At 39.9% G+C, this 16,368-nt stretch overlaps 1 protein-coding gene across 3 annotated transcripts in view; it reads left to right on the top strand.

Moving 5' to 3' along the window:
- Window positions 1-16,368, top strand: part of aqr (aquarius intron-binding spliceosomal factor) — a 41,188-nt gene that overhangs the window by 4,072 nt on the left and 20,748 nt on the right. For all 3 annotated transcript variants that reach the window (XM_029493672.1, XM_029493673.1, XM_029493674.1), the window contains exons 12-25: window positions 1,756-1,872; window positions 1,995-2,108; window positions 2,479-2,582; window positions 5,294-5,396; window positions 6,697-6,817; window positions 7,193-7,334; window positions 7,929-8,107; window positions 9,046-9,213; window positions 11,254-11,423; window positions 12,409-12,650; window positions 12,763-12,912; window positions 13,623-13,692; window positions 15,020-15,130; window positions 15,670-15,779. In XM_029493672.1, coding sequence (XP_029349532.1) covers window positions 1,756-1,872; window positions 1,995-2,108; window positions 2,479-2,582; window positions 5,294-5,396; window positions 6,697-6,817; window positions 7,193-7,334; window positions 7,929-8,107; window positions 9,046-9,213; window positions 11,254-11,423; window positions 12,409-12,650; window positions 12,763-12,912; window positions 13,623-13,692; window positions 15,020-15,130; window positions 15,670-15,779 — 1,901 coding nt within the window. The remainder of the gene's footprint in view (window positions 1-1,755; window positions 1,873-1,994; window positions 2,109-2,478; window positions 2,583-5,293; window positions 5,397-6,696; window positions 6,818-7,192; window positions 7,335-7,928; window positions 8,108-9,045; window positions 9,214-11,253; window positions 11,424-12,408; window positions 12,651-12,762; window positions 12,913-13,622; window positions 13,693-15,019; window positions 15,131-15,669; window positions 15,780-16,368) is intronic.

A 16,368-nucleotide genomic window follows, 5' to 3' on the forward strand; every position in this document is an offset into this window, starting at 1 on the left:
GTGTTCAAGGGAACAACAGTTCAGCTTTTTTCTGCACACTTTTTCATTAACATGTAGGTCTAAATTCAATAACCGATGTTTCATCATCGATTCTTCATTTACGTTCTGACAACTTTGAAGAATGCCTTGTAGAATGAACTCCAAGTAATGCAGTTTTTCAATTGCTTTAAAGTAGAACTGCATCTACACAATGACATTTAGTTTTTTGTGTTGTGATTTGTGTTTTTTTAAATCTAAAAAAAAAAAAAACATGAATTGAGAATAAAGATTCTACTATTTTACTGTATCACTTTGCTGTTTTTCCTTTTAGTGCTTGTACCGCAGCATACTGAGCAGCTCTACCCAAAAGTGCAAACATTTTCTTTTTGCCCATATATAGATCGGTCACAAACAGGCTTGACCTGTGCCGCTGGGCTGAAAGTGGTTTGGATTTCAAGACTAATGCTCTTTTTACCACATGGTCTGGGACTAAGTGCATGCCGTTTGTTAAGGATTTTGTGGGTTTGCATGCAAGTTGCATTGTTACTGCATCAAACTTTGGCTGATCAAATAGTTCATAAAAATAATCTACTTGCTAAATTAAAAGAAATATTTGAAAATATATTTTGATATATTCATTCAAGAAAACCTTGCCAATGTGGCTGGCTATGTGAAGTAAGGACACAATGTCACATAAGATTGTTGCTCCTGTTGCCTTTGCAGATCTCCTGTTACTTGCAAGGGAGCTCAGTAGATTTCATAATGGAATTTTCTGCTTACAGACCAGCCTTGCTGTTTCTGGCAGTGGCTAGTGGCCAGCCAGCTGACTGTCTCCTGAGACATCTCCTGTCCTTTAGCACTATCCTTTTACAAAGCCTTAGTTGCCTGAAATCCATACTTACCCGTCTCTGATGACGACCTGAAAATGAATGCAGGAAAAAGGATCCCTGTTTTAATGCCTGTTTTATGCTAGCTGTCAGGACTGTGTTGAGATCAAAGATGGCTGTTGGATATAAAGGTATCTGCTCTGCCATGTGCTGCACCTGCTGCCTTTTGAAGATCAGTTTTAAATGAATAGGAAAATGGATACTTCGTTTGGATGGTTTGCATGTCGTTTGCATTTCAATGTTCCAGATTGCGTTTTATTTTATGATCCTGATTTCTTTCTCTGGGCTGTTCTTCTCTTAAAGCCTTTACACTTTAATAGACACAAGTCATCCTCTATAGGTTCAGTGTTTCTTTGACATATTCCTACGAAAGCACCTGTTATGTAATTGACAGTGTTTCTCTGTTTTTGGCTAAAAGAAGATAATAAAGAATGGTTATAGTGGTAACTGAGCCAGTTTTTCCCTTTTGTCTTCACATCTCACTGCCGGTTTTTCTTAGGGCTTCTCTCTATCATATGCTTCAAAACAACCTCGAGACAAGAAAAGACCATGGATCGATAAGATATAGGGATAATTGTGGTCCATATTCTCGGAACTGTGGTTGTTGTTGTTGGATGAATTGATTCTTTTGACCCCTGAGAGGTGTCGGTATATTCCATTCTCTTCTCTGTGGTGGAAAGTTATCAGATGACTTTTGCTTCAAATCTAACAAATCCTGTCCGTCTTAATTATTAATTATTTTGCTGCTGTGCACAAAAGCAGCATTTCCTTCTCCCCTGCTTTTTACAATATGCTTCCTAGTTACATCAGCTGAGTTCACTTTCAGGTCAGTTAACCACAACTGTAAGCATTTAACCCAGTGCTTAATCATCATGTTCTGTCTGTCGAGGCCCTGCTGCCCACAAGACGTTGGTTTAACACAGTGCTGGATGACTCTCATTTGGTGGTCAGCTGCCACCTCTCCAGCCTCACTAGCAGAGAAAAGGAGGGACACCTTTTCTGCCAGGTATGCGACACATAAACACAAGAAAATGTATGCGTATGCATGGTGTGATTGCCCCTGCTTTCATTTTCATGTGGAAGGGTTAGGTTAGGAAGTAAGTTGCTGTTGCGCTGTCACCTCTGCAGCTGCTGGACATGCTGAAGTTTTATGCAGGCTTTGAGATCAATGACCAGACAGGAAACGCCCTGACGCAGAAAGAGATGACGACTCTGCACTACGACAGAATCACCTCACTGCAGGTAAATATGTGTAAAAGAGTACAGAGGGACGGCCAGTAGGGCTGGGTGATGCATCATTTTTTTATCGATTAATTTGAATTTGAAGGAAATGAATCTAAAAAATTAAAAATCAAGTTTGGTCTAAAAATGCTTTTAGATTTTATTTTTAAGCCATGCTACCCAGCCCTAATATGTAGTGGTGTATTTTAGCTGGTTCGGGCAGGTATGGACTTATATATTACCTACTATACTGTTTCAGGGCTCTGCTCTCGCAGTGATATTTAATATTGATGCGCTAAGATATGTCGAAAAAGCTTAGCAGTTGCCCAATGGTAATATTTTGCAGTGTGTTCATACATCATGATTTTACTCTCTGATTTCTGTTTTGCAGAGGGCAGCCTTTTCCCATTTCCCGGAGTTGCTCGACTTTGCTCTGGCAAATGTAGCCGCGGTGGACACACGAGAATCCTTGACCAAACACTTTGGGCATCTCAGGTAAATGAAAACATCCCAAATGAATCATGAAATGAACTTGCAGTTAATCAGTGCACAAATGGAAGGAGGTGTTGGGAGGTTATGCATGATTGGAGTCGGTAAAACTACAGTGACCCGTTAAGAATGAAACTGCTTTAGCAAGAGTGCTGTCAGCTTATACTGCATATTTGACTTAACTTCACATTTAATGACACAAATGTCAGCAATCTGTTTTCTACTCTACTCTTCTACAGGAGGTTAGTGTTCTGCATGGTGTAAAGACAAAAATTATTTCAGTTTTTTTTCCCAAAGCATAGATTTTAAGAGTTTCATGAAAACAAATGGGCCATGTTTGGATGTTCTTCTGCCCAAGCCTCAGTAAAGGCACAGGTATACACACAAACATTAGTTCATTGTTTCCGTATAGCGTTGCTGCCTGACTTCACTGCTAAATGGCAGCTAGTAAGATCTTGAACAGGCAGCTGGTACCAGCCAGAGAGAGAGGCACGGCTCATTAATTTAATCGATTTGCAGTGGCTTGAGAATAAACCCTTTGAACAGCTGTGTTTGTCAGATCATATTAGCTTGCCAAAGAGCCATAAAGCACCCTCACTTTGATGTATTGGCCACCGTGTTTGGTTTAGTTTTTTTTTTGTTTTGTTTTTTGTTTTTTGTTTTTTTACTTGTGCCCATGCTTAAAGAAGAATAAAAAGACATGGATTTATTAGAAATTTTACTATTTCTTATAACTTTATTACGCCAGGGTTTCTAACCTTTCTAGGCATTTCTTATCATGGTCAATTTAGGCAAGCTTTTAGAGAGTCTGCAAGTCATCATAAGTATACTAGGTGACTGATTACTTGTTTGTTTGGACGGTATCTAATGTCTTCATATGCCATGATTGCCCTGAGGTACTATGTTGAAGCAGCATGAATTTCCTCTTTGCAGTCAGTGGTTCCATATCTATCAGCCCTTTTAAACTTCTGTAATGGATTATAGATGTTTAAACCCAATACTAAGTTTCTTTGAGTCAGGCAGAGCATTATGAGCCGAGCTGAGCTGAGTTGAGTCAGGTAAAGACAGAGCTGAACCATTTCATGTATATCTAGAAGCACTGCTCCTTTTTCCCAGAATTAGGGTTTTGAATATTGCAGGAGCTGCATTGTTCCCTGTTCCACAACTGTCACCAAAGAAGCTCCTGGGTAACTCCAAATATGCCAATCAGATTTAACAAGGCACTTTTCATCCAAACAACTCATGCTAATGCCAGTTTATTCCAGCTGCGATACCCATGGGCTTAGCTGCGTGTCACCCGCCGCTCTGAATTTATCCGCTAAGTCCCCTAAACACACAAACGCAGCATTATTGCATAGCCTGCCCACACATATACAAACCCTGTCTGTCCTATATACGCAGTTACTTCTTCCAGTTACATAAAACACACTGAGTGTCATTTAAGGCCAAAAACAAACACCTGACTGAATGATAACTCTTTGTGAAAGGAAACAATTGAAGAGAGTAATCGCTACAGGAAATGATCATGTAACTGGTGTAATTAAGTTCTTCAGAATGAGCCTCTGTTTGGAAAAAGTGTTTTAACAAATATATTTTTTAATGCAGCTTGGTCCCTAATTCTGAGGATTTTTACCCAGATATGAAAATAAAAAATAAGGTGAAAGCTGAAACCTTGTACTTTCCAAGTGATTTGTTATAGTTGTATGCTTTTCTTGTGTTTACTTTGAAAAAGAGACCTGTGAGGCCTGTGATATTGTCACACATTGTGGTTATATTTACACAAGTGTTTACCTTGTTGAATATTGGTGCCCTCATCTTAGTAGGTAATATCTTTGGTATTTGACATTATTAAATCGCATGCCAAAATTGACTTTATGGGTTTATTGGCTAAAAACTAAACAAGGCTTGGGAGGGCTGTAAGGCTATGGAATAAACTTAGTTTGGACCAGTCTTATTAGGTCTACATCATTATCTTACCCTCTCAGTGGCCCAGCCGTCAGTCATGGCCTGGTCCAGTCATCTCCATTACTCAGAGTTAGTTGTTTTGCTGCTGTTATTTTGTTGCTAAGGGAAGGAATGTCCACATGACCTATGCCAGGTCATCCACTCGGCCACCAAACTGCAACACTGGCAGAATTGCCGCTCGGCTGGCCAAGCGTGGCATCACAACAAGCAGAATGCATGCAGATGCACGGATATAGTCAGTGTCACGTGTGACTATCAGGTCCTGCCACAATTTGTCCAAGCCCTTTTCTTCACTGTCTACCAGACCCTGCCCGTGTCACAGTTTGTCCACCTGATTAAAACAGGTCTATATGCTGAGAGCCACACCTCAGCTTTGATTTTCATAATCCTGTCGTATCAGTGAGCCCCGATCTCTTAACACACATGCTGACAGAGCAGGAGTGTAGAGTCAAAGCAAACAGAGGAATTACTTTCTGTTGCAGTGCTTCGAGGCACAAATAATTTGATAGGTTTGTCAGTCTTCACACACACAGGGTTAGTGCCACCCTCATTTGGTAATTCACTTTCTTAGAGGGTGATGCAGGTGTGTGTGTGAGATATATATATATACACACACACACACACACACACACACACACACACACACGATCTGAGATATTTTCATTCCTGTTGTGGAGAGTTATGGCAGCTGAATGTGTAACTGCTACTTTTCTAGCTGACTCACAATTTGTTCATCTCACCTTTCTCAACAGTCCCAATATGCTCCACCAGGTGGCCTCATACCTATGTCTGTTGCCAGAGCTGCCTGAAGGGCAAGACACCACCTATGAGAGGGAGGTTCTTCTTGAGCTGTTGGTAAGTGCAGTGTTAGGCCTTTTGTTGTATTGTCTATACAGGCACTTGAATTTAAAATTGAAATGGCAATCCTGTTGGTCAAAAAAATTGACAGTGGTCTAGTTCAGGCAGTGCAACTGTGAACTTTAATAACAAACAACAAAAAGTTGTTCTGAATATAGCTGTTGTTCTCTTAAGCAAAATTAAAATATGTATTTTGGCAATCTTTAATGCTCTTGATCTTCTAAACTGACTTTAAAGAGAGTGCTCCATTGCATAAAGGAATTAACTGCTGTCAACTGGCAGTGGGAAATATGTATATTTGGTAATAGCATACTTTAATGTTGGCAAGCAGTTATTTTTCAAAGCAATAGCTGATCAGTCAATGCTACAGCATAATAGGTTTCATGTTTTTCATTTTTAAATCATTAATTTAAGCTCTTGACCTTGGAATGCATATAGTATTCCCTCTTCACTGCTGTCCCTCTTGAATCTGCCTTATAATCGAATTACTGCACTCTGTGAAAATTTGTGTCACATAGAATGTATTGAAGGCAGTGCTGATGAGATAGAGGGCCTTTTTTCTTTCTTCTCTCTCTTTTTTAAATATCATGAAAGGCTGGAGCAGGTGTGATTGTGCTCTCTGCTCCCCATCCCTTGTACTCCCCATTTTCAATTTTAAAACCCCTCCAGGAATCTGTAGGTCCCTTGTCCAGTTAGTCTCACCAACACACACTCACATATGCTGAAGACCTCTTCATCAGAGTGGGTCTTTGAAGGTTTTTCCTGTGGTTATTCATAATTACCCACTCAGACCCTCCGCAGGTCCTCTCTGAATAGGGATGTAGAAGAGCTGTTTCATAATTATTTGATTAGATTGTTGTAGGAGACAATGTCAGAGGACTCATTTAAGTGTGCCTGAGGTTGCCCCAAACAACCAACAACCACCTTTGACTAGGTAGGTTAATCAGGAAGGGGTCACAGGACTACAACTCTGCCACACAGTAACAAAACAATCATGCATGCTGCAGAGAACACAGTCATAAATACTTGAGGTGGAACACCTGCTCTTTCTGAGAGGTAGCGCTGCCAGTGTTAGGCTAGTTTCAGGTTTTTTTCTCCTCTGGATCAGATGAGCTGGTTTGTATTCAGCAGCAGATATCACCCTCCTTGACAAAGTAAGTAATTCACGGAATGTATGTCTTTTTCCAGAACAGGAAAGATAAAAATGGAAAATATACAAAATGTCAGTTATGCAGGTGCTAGGGTCCACGTTCATTAAACCAATTGTCTCTCTTGTGTCTTTTACGCCAACCCCCAGGTATCACGTCATGAGCGCCGAATATCTCAGATTGAGCAACTTAACCAGATGCCCCTTTATCCTACAGAGAAGATAATCTGGGATGAGAACATTGTCCCTACAGAGTACTACTCAGGCGAAGGTGGGTGTTGCATGTGTGGATTGTGGTTGAATGTCTGGTTGCTCCCTCAGAGTCCCAAGTAAGTACCCACACATTGTGTTATCCCTTATCCTAAGGGCACTCAATTGACTGAACTGGCAGCTCTCTAAGGGAATCCTCTTTATTAGGCAAGGACACCTTCAGTGACTCACGTACTACTCACAATTCATGCAATATTCTTATTTTTCCCAAATTGAAGAAATACTTAGTTTACCAGCAAAGACTTGCACAACCAGTGTAAGATAGCTATGCATAACTGGCTAGTCATTTTACTTAATACAAAGAAAATATATCTGTGTGTGCACAATAACTTATTTTTGTATTATTCCCTCTGTGTGTTTGTGTCTCTCTTCTCAGGCTGCCTGGCACTGCCAAAGCTAAACCTCCAGTTCTTGACTCTTCATGATTACCTGTTGAGGAATTTTAACCTCTTTCGTCTAGAGTCTACCTATGAGATCAGACAGGATATAGAGGATGTGGTGTGGCGTATGAAACCATGGTAAGTCTGCATAAATTACTGTAAACTTTATCCAGACTTTGACTACAGAATCGAAATTTATTTGCCCGATACATATGTTTTCTTGTGGGGTGACATGCTTAGTAGGATGTGCTAAAAGGCTTACGGCAATAATAATAGTTTTGTGCTCACTTACTCATATTATCATATAGAAGGAACACATTCTTGTGTGTGTGTTTGAAATGAGATTGTTACAAGCACACTGATAATGATAAGCATCTGTACTTTCTTAGTTGAACAAATTTCCACTAATGGCTCAGATATAGCAGTTACTCTTTATTTCAGTGAGCGAAGATTCTTATCCTCCATCTATCTCTCAGACTGTGGCATGACACATTAATAATATCGTATTAAAATACTTTGACATTTAGTACACCACATTTGAAAAGCCATTGCTTTGCATAATAAGTGTTCCCATTATGTCAAGTGATGTAGTCATTTGCCTGTTGTTCCTGAAAAACTAAATAAGTAAACAGTAGTGCCATGTGCTGCCCTAAATTCAAGTGATTTTCAATGTTGAGACCAACTCATAATGCTTGTCTAACTTTGTATTGCGTCTTCTGTCCCTCTGCACAGGCAATCAGAGTATGGTGGAGTGGTGTTTGGGGGCTGGGCCAGGATGGCTCAGCCGATCACCTCCTTTTCCATAGTTGAGGTTGCCAAGCCCAACATTGGGGAAAGCTGGCCTGCTCGTGTCCGAGCTGATGTCACCGTTAACCTCAACATACAAGGTCACATCAAGCAAGAGTGGGAAGGTAATAATATAAAATTTGTCCATCTGTTGTTTACCCTGTCAGTGCTTTGTAACTGGTTTCAGGACGTTTCATATTTGTCTCTCATTTTTTACATGTCACACCAACAGACCCCCCCCCCCCAAAAAAAAAAAAAAAAACCAACTCATCAACCTCACATTTTAAGACTTGCATTATTGCATCCACCTCTCCCTAAGCCTAACCCCAGCCATCCTAGTAAGCAGTTAATAGCCAACATAAAGTTTACTCTCACCACTCTGTTCCGTCCCATGAGGCCTTGACTCATGACCTCTGCCCACCTTATGTCTGTACAAAGACATGCTATTTCTGTGAAGCCTCTTCCACTGAGCCTCTTTGTTTTACTTCCTAATCATTTCCCTCTTTGTCTCTCCTTGTGTCTGATGGGCATGATGTAGATAATGTCAGAAGGAGCTTGTCAACTTTGAAAGATATTGATTCACTGGGAACAGAGAATGAATGCCTTCAGCAGGCTGTCTGGAGCTCTCCAGAGAAAGATATAGAATATGTTCAAGTGCCAAGTGGTGGCAAATGCTGTAGAAATAATGAAGTGATCACTGGCTTTAAAAAGTCAGTCTGTTTATGCCAGATTGATGTCTTTCTCCTTTTTTATACCCACTTTTATGCTTTTACTTTTTGTTGTAATTCAGTGGAAGTATGAAGTATTACTTTCTTCTATCACATAGCACTATCCCTATCGTATAATTAGAGCCTCATGTTTTAAAGATCAGGCGAATGCTGACGGGGCAGTTTTTCTTGCATCTCCAAACACCACCACACTACTACTCTGTCTTATTAACACTTCTCCATCACCTCTTTCTCTCTCTTTCAAACTATCTGTCTCTTTTTTCCCTTCACTCTCTCTAAAGCTTTTTTTGTTATTTCATTCTATCTAAACACTCTTTCATCCTCTTTCCCTGTAGGACTGCGGAAACACGACGTTTGCTTTCTGATCACGGTGCGGCCCATGCTGCTCTATGGCACACGCTTCGACCGGCGCCAGTCCTTTGTGGAACAGACTGGTCTGGTTTATGTGAGAGGCTGCGAGGTGCAAGGCATGCTGGATGACAAGGGACGTGTCATTGAGGAAGGTGTGTTTTACTTACTCCTTCCTACACACACAGACACACAGACACACACACACACACACACACACATTAATGACACGTCACATCGATCCGCCCATCAGATCTCCTATACACAATCATTCACCAACTGGACCTCAAGAAAGGGTCATGCTGGTGTTGTCATGGTGACAGCCACGGTGAGACCTTCACATTATAATTCTATTAACCTGAGGTTGACAACAACACTTGAGATCTTCAGGCCTTGCCCCCTGCTTCATTTATTGGATTTTAGGGGAACTGAGGAGCTGCATGTGCTTGTGTAACCAGAAACTCAAACTAATGTGCAGTTGAAAAACTGCACAATAGTGTTTGTGTCATAGAGGAGACATTTACCCTTATCTCTAAAACCTGGTATTGCCAGCAGCAGCGCGAGCTACCATTTGAAAACAGTTTTAAGCACACCATGAACACTGTCTTTGGGCTATTGTATATAGAGCCTTAAAATATGCTGTCATCAAATTTAAGACTCAGGGTATCTGTTTTGCGCTTGTCCAGATGAAAGGAATTCATACAAACTAAATATTTCTGCAAAGTAAAATATGTTTAGCAGTAGCATGATGTCTGTGTAAAGTGATGTTTTCTTCCCTAAAGCCTAAAGTAGTCCCTCTGAGTGGTTGGTTTACCCAAGTTCGCCTGCAGCCCTGCTATTCTAAGTGTTTTCCTGTCCCCCCTGCCAGAACATGTGTCCATGCACTGAAGCACCCTTTCCCCTATCCTCTATCATCTGTCTGGATTAAATATGCAGAGACCAGGGCTTTCTAAATGGACATCCTTCCAGGGAACATGCACTAGTGGTGTTGGCTTGGTTAAACTTTTAAATCCTCAACTGGGATAAGTGGTACTTTGGCTAACTGGGTGCTGGGTCGATGTAACACAAATTTCTGGGCACTTGGTGAAGGTGTGGAGAGGCAAAAACTGAGAGGTGCACTATTAAGAAACTAATAGCAGAGTCAGATAGAGTCTTATATAATCTGTATTTCTCAAAGACAGAACATTTCTGTAAAATAGGTTATCAATGTCTACATGATGTAAAGGAACCATGCAACGCATCTCCCTTTAAATCATGAATAGATGCAATCCCACCTTTAATACCTCACAGTAGAATAGGAAAAGCACATGCTTGTTTTAACCACCCACACACTTAATACCAGCTGTCCACATTGTGGAGGGTGTAGCTTTCACCCTTAAGCTGTCACCACACTTATCTTAGCAAGGAGGCAGCGTGAAGATGTCTACATAGCTACATGCACGACATATGAACTCAGACATATGTACACATGCATGGGCACAGACATCACAGGCCAGATAGATTGTGTTTCACTCTCCGGCTCTGTGCCTTGCAACTCCATACAAGAATCTTTTAGACATCTGTGAGAGCTGTACTTGCTACACCACACAGGCTCCCAATGGGAGCAAGCCTTAAGCCATAGCCTGTCAGTCAAACATGACTCCTATTCTTGAGTAATCATAGCACCATAGCAAGCAACACAAAGGTGACCTCTATTTAAACGATTTTGCTTTGCAATGTAAGGATAGAATGAAAATTGAATAGAAATTGCGAATTAGCTAATTTATATACAGTTTTACTTTCAAAGCATTTTATGTTTAACAGTCCTCGCGTACAGTTATGTTTGTTTTGTTTTTTTTATTTTAAACTTTCTGACAGTGTTTTGAAAATTTCCATTAGGTATGGCAAAGGAAAGCAACTTTATTTGTATATCACTACTCATACATTCAGCAATTCAGAGTGCTTTACAGAGTTAAAACAAAAGACATGTAATATTAAAAACCTTGAAAGCATTAAAAACATGACATTAATAATAATAATAATAATAGCAATAAAAATAAAATAAAGACAATAAAATCAGTTTAAAAAATTTTATTACAGAGCAGTGATTAAAAGGGAGCATTGGTTTCATATTAGATTTATTGCTTTTATATTTATAGCTAAAGTTTGGAATTAGCTGATTGCTATAATAAGTATCCCCCTCCTCTCGGTTGCAGGACCTGAACCAAAGCCCAAGTTGCGAGGAGATGCCCGAACATTCCGAGTTTGGCTTGACCCGAACCAGTATCAACAGGACATGACCAGCAGTATTCAGAGTGGCACTGAAGACCCATATGAGACTTTCAACGTCATCATGAGACGCAAACCGAAGGAGAATAATTTCAAGGTTTGGACTGCATGCCAAAGCACACAGATCACCCCTCACTGCACAATATATTTGAGTGCCTTATCTTCAGACCTTGAGCTCCGGTCCCGCCAACACCTCCTTTGAGTGATGTATTGCACGTATTATACTCTTGGGAATTGTAGCTGTAAGGTTGGGGCCAGGGCAACTCTGAGATTACCACCCACTCAAGGCTCTCCCAGTGATACCAATTAGAGACACTTCTCAGTGGATATTCATTTCAAATGCACTGCTACCTGTTTCAGCATTTAAGAATTCCCTAGCTTATTCTGAAGCCAATACTGTGCAGTATACTGGTGAACTTGCTTTCTTGTAGTTTATATGGTAAGCTCGTTATTCTATTCATATTCTATTGCATAAAATTTTCCAGATTTCCCTGAATCTGTCTCTCTTGTGTTTTCAGTTTTCTCCATTTTGGTCAGTATTTTCTTCAGTCAAACAAAAGTCTTTTTACTCATCCTTTTTTTATTTTATATATATATATATATATATATATATATATATATATATATATATATATATATAGATACAGATAGATAGATACAGAGGTATCTGTCAGTGAAAGAACGATGTTTTTGAAGTTTTCTTTTGTGTTAAATCTGAAAAGTGCAAGAGCTAATATTCAAGATATTCATGAAACATTCTCTGCTGACTTTGATGTGTGACACAGATAAAAGTAAACATGTTTCCAAACATAACGTTTGATGCACAGGGTATTAGACAGTTTGAGTCTCATTAAAATGTAATTGACAGACATACAAATTACCTGCTGTCCTGTCAGCCAACCACAAATCTATTCTTCTCCCACTGAACCACCTCTTGTGGGATGGTTGTCTGTTGTCTTACATGCCTCATCCAGCGAGATATTTCACCTGAAAACTCAGTTTTTGTTTTGTTTTTTTTTTAAAGGGGTTTTGTGGGTATTTTAAGGAATCTTTTGGTTTGATATCTCACATATGTTTTTCAGGCAGTGCTCGAGACCATCAGAAACCTGATGAACACAGAGTGTGTTGTCCCAGACTGGCTTCATGACATTATTCTAGGCTACGGAGACCCAGGAAGTGCTCACTATTCAAAAATGCCCAATCAGATCTCTGCATTGGACTTCAATGACACCTTCCTGTCCTTGGACCATTTACGCTCGTGTTTCCCTGACCACACCATAAAAATCACAGAGGAGAATCCTGAACTGCAAGTCCCGCCTTTCAGGTGAAAGCCCAAAATCCTCTAATCAAGTGAAAATTGAGTGTTCATAGCTATTTTTCTTGCCACTTGAATATATTGCGTTATTTCCTAATAACCACTCTTTTTGCTTTCACAGAATCAAGTTTCCAATATCAAGCAAAACAGACAAAGGGAAGAAGAGAAAGGCAGATGAAGATGTGAAAGAACAAGGACAAGATATGACTCTGGTCATTGAGCCATATGTCACCCTCAACCGTGGACCATATCCGTACAACCAGCCCAAAAGGTGAGAGGTCAAGGCCATTTCTCTGGTCCTTTCATTACAAGCCTCATTTGATTTTGGATCTAAAAGTTTTCAGTGTTTGTTTATACTTAACTATGAAATCATCATACCTTACACCTTATGACTGTACTATAACTCTGTCCAGATCATTAGGTATAAATGTCCAGGCTTTAGGCCCAGGCCCACATGAAGCACACCATAAGTAAATGTCCTCTATCCAAAGCATCTTTCCAGTGTCAAACGGGACATATAAAATAGAGATTAAAGTTAAATGCTTATCATAGGTACCCTATTTTGAACCAGGTTATTTTGATTTGTTTGTCTATGCTCGTCTCCATGGTACCTCCTCTGGCTTGCTCACCGTGTTATGCTCTGGTGCTGTTTTGGTTGTTGAGCCTGCATCAGTAGATTAAATTTTTTATGCAATTAAAGGTGGATAGAAAAGGATATAATCTTAATTTTTGCATTATAACACCACAAAGTATTGCCCTTCATCAAACTTTATCTGTTGGTGTTTACATTTTGCAATTTGATATTTAAAGACATACCCATAGGGACACTCTGATACAAAACTTAAAAAATGTCACAACAAAACTTGCAGCATGAAGGCTCTTTAAAAAAAAAAAAAAAAAAAAAAAAAGTATTAAAGCATCTGTTTTTGCTGTCAAGGCCATTTGATGTTTTGACTAATCAGCATTGTAAATTGCTTACAGGAATACAATTCAGTTCACACCGACTCAGATTGAAGCCATTCGAGCTGGAATGCAGCCAGGACTCACCATGGTAAGGACTTGGAATTTGGAATTAGTGACTCACATGGGGTTTATGGTTGAACTGAAACTTTCAGAAGAACATCTGCAAGATTTGGATCATACATCCGACAAAAATCACAACAATTCAACAACCTCTAACAACTAGTTATTGTGGATGTGTGACTTCAAAATGATAAGTGATGCCCAAAACATCATGGCGTTGGTAAAAAGAACAAGCTGTATTTTAAGTCAAGACAGAATCTTAACGCTGAGTGCTGATATTGCTGGTGCATACTGTTCCAGCTTCCTGTTATAAAGCCAAAGATTTGAAGTCATTAATCTTAGTGATGTATACCAAGGGGCATTCCTTCAGCAGAATATTTGCTGATATTTAAAGTCCATACCTGAAATATTGTCAGTTGCAGTATGATGTTCAACCTCACATAAAATGACATAGGATTACAGCTATTGATACATCCAAATCCAATGCACATCCATAGCTATGTCATTCAGCCATCTAATGCATCTCTAGAGTGGTGTAACACACTCTGTTTTGACAAAAGTGATGTTCCACTGTGTTGATTGTTAGCTGGCAACAGGGCCACGAGTTATTTATTATGTAGCCAGCTGAAGTGAAAGGGTACACAGACTATCAGCAGAGTCATAAGGCAACTCCACATGGATACCTTCTTTAGCACCTCTCCTCACTCCCTCTAACCTTCCTTCTTAGCATATGTCATAGTCATTAGCAGCCTTAGCACAGATACTACCTTCCAGTCAGCCTAGCTTGGCTTTAATGTAGGGAAAGCAAGGAGCTGATTATGTACTCATTTATGCAGGAATATCTAATTGTGCTTACTATTTTTAGCAGAAATTACTCACCTGAGAGTTGTTTCATGAATATGAATTTTTATTTAATAAATTAGATGTGCTGTTCCCTACAGTTAAGTAAATATAAAGCTTATTAACATAGTAACTTGTATACAGTGCTCAACTACTAATAGCATTTAAATAATAAGAATAAAGATAAGCTTGATTTGTCTGTGTTTCCTGTAGCTCTTTTCCTTTTTTAGTAGCCCTCTGTTTTCCTTGCCCATCTGTGCAGTCATCAGGGTCGTTTTAGCATGCCAGGCAACACCACATTGCGTTGGGTCCGTCTGAGCATGGCTAATGAAGGGGCACTAGCCTAGCCTGTTCTGACATGCCCATGGCCATGCTGTCACAACCACTAGATTGTCTGGAGGGGGAGCACCTTTTGCGCTTTAACCTCACTTCTGGTTGTGCTACTTCTCTCTTTCCTTTTTGTGTTTTTAATTTCATTATTGGCATTCATTCTTCACTTCGTTCTGTGACTTCAGGTTGTAGGACCACCGGGTACCGGAAAGACAGATGTTGCTGTTCAGATCATCTCAAATCTCTATCACAACTTTCCTGAGCAAAGGACCCTCATAGTCACACATTCAAATCAGGTTAACACACACACACACACACACACACACACACACACACACACACATATATATACAAACTAGCTCTGAGCTCTGAAAAGTTTTCTTCGCACTTTGTCCAAAAACTATGTCGCTGTCTAGAGATTTACAGCTTGTGCTCAGATCTGCCCATTAATCAAGAGGAAGTCATATTCAAACATTGGAGGAAAAATTTAAATCTGAGCTCCCTTGTGTCCCGGTCTTTCCCCTTCTGCATTCTAATCATAAAGTAATCGGCTGTTGTTTTACACCAGTGGAAGCATGCCAGAAGGAACCTCATCCACATGAGGTATAAATGGATATAGTATCACAATATTTTTTTTATGCAATAGGTCCCCTTTTCAATTATATGTATTATGTTATTATGTATTGATAACATTTTAATTAAACTAAAATCACTTATTTGAAAAGAGAGTCACAACAAATTTATCTTCAGTTACTGTTGATAGATGGCAATACACACACATCAAAGAAAGGGTTAACTTGTTTGATCATGTTTACCATGGTTAATTCTCCTCCAGGCTCTGAACCAGCTGTTTGAAAAGATCATGGCTCTAGACATTGATGAGCGCCACCTCCTGCGTCTGGGCCATGGAGAGGAGGAGTTGGAGACTGAGAAAGACTTCAGCAGGTGAGGACAGCAAGGGGCAGGTGGAGAGAAAACCCTCACACACAGATAGATGCATCTAAACAAATGGAAGCACTCGTGAACATTGAGACAATTTGGATTCACAAATCCACGTGAGAAAGTGCATTCAACTCATTGCTACAGCTTTACGGTATATATGCACCACAAAGGACACCCAGCATGGTTTCATACTAGCCAACAACAACTGCATGCACATTAAAATAGCCCAGCTGTCCAGATACACAATTAGTCCGAGCCAACTCAGTGACAGGGCTACACGATACTCCCATATGCCAGGCCAGGAACCTACTTTATCATTTCATTAGGTATTGTTGGCCCCTTAGGTCCTTCCCCCAGTGTAAAGGATCCCTGCCTGCAGCCTTGCACTCAGAGAAGATGCATGTCTGATTGTCATGTTTGAACCTTCTTATTGCTGTTCTGGACTACAAGTACTGCCTTGAACTGAAAAAACATTTATAACATCAACAAATCAACATAAAAAGTGTAAAGCAGGAATAATTAAATGTTGACCAAAACATTTTTCAATGTTAAACTTTGCTGGAACTTGAAGACTGAAGTATCTGTAGTAATT

This window comes from Echeneis naucrates, chromosome 22 (assembly GCF_900963305.1).
Source record: "Echeneis naucrates chromosome 22, fEcheNa1.1, whole genome shotgun sequence".
In the NCBI taxonomy this organism is placed as follows: Eukaryota; Metazoa; Chordata; class Actinopteri; order Carangiformes; family Echeneidae; genus Echeneis; species Echeneis naucrates.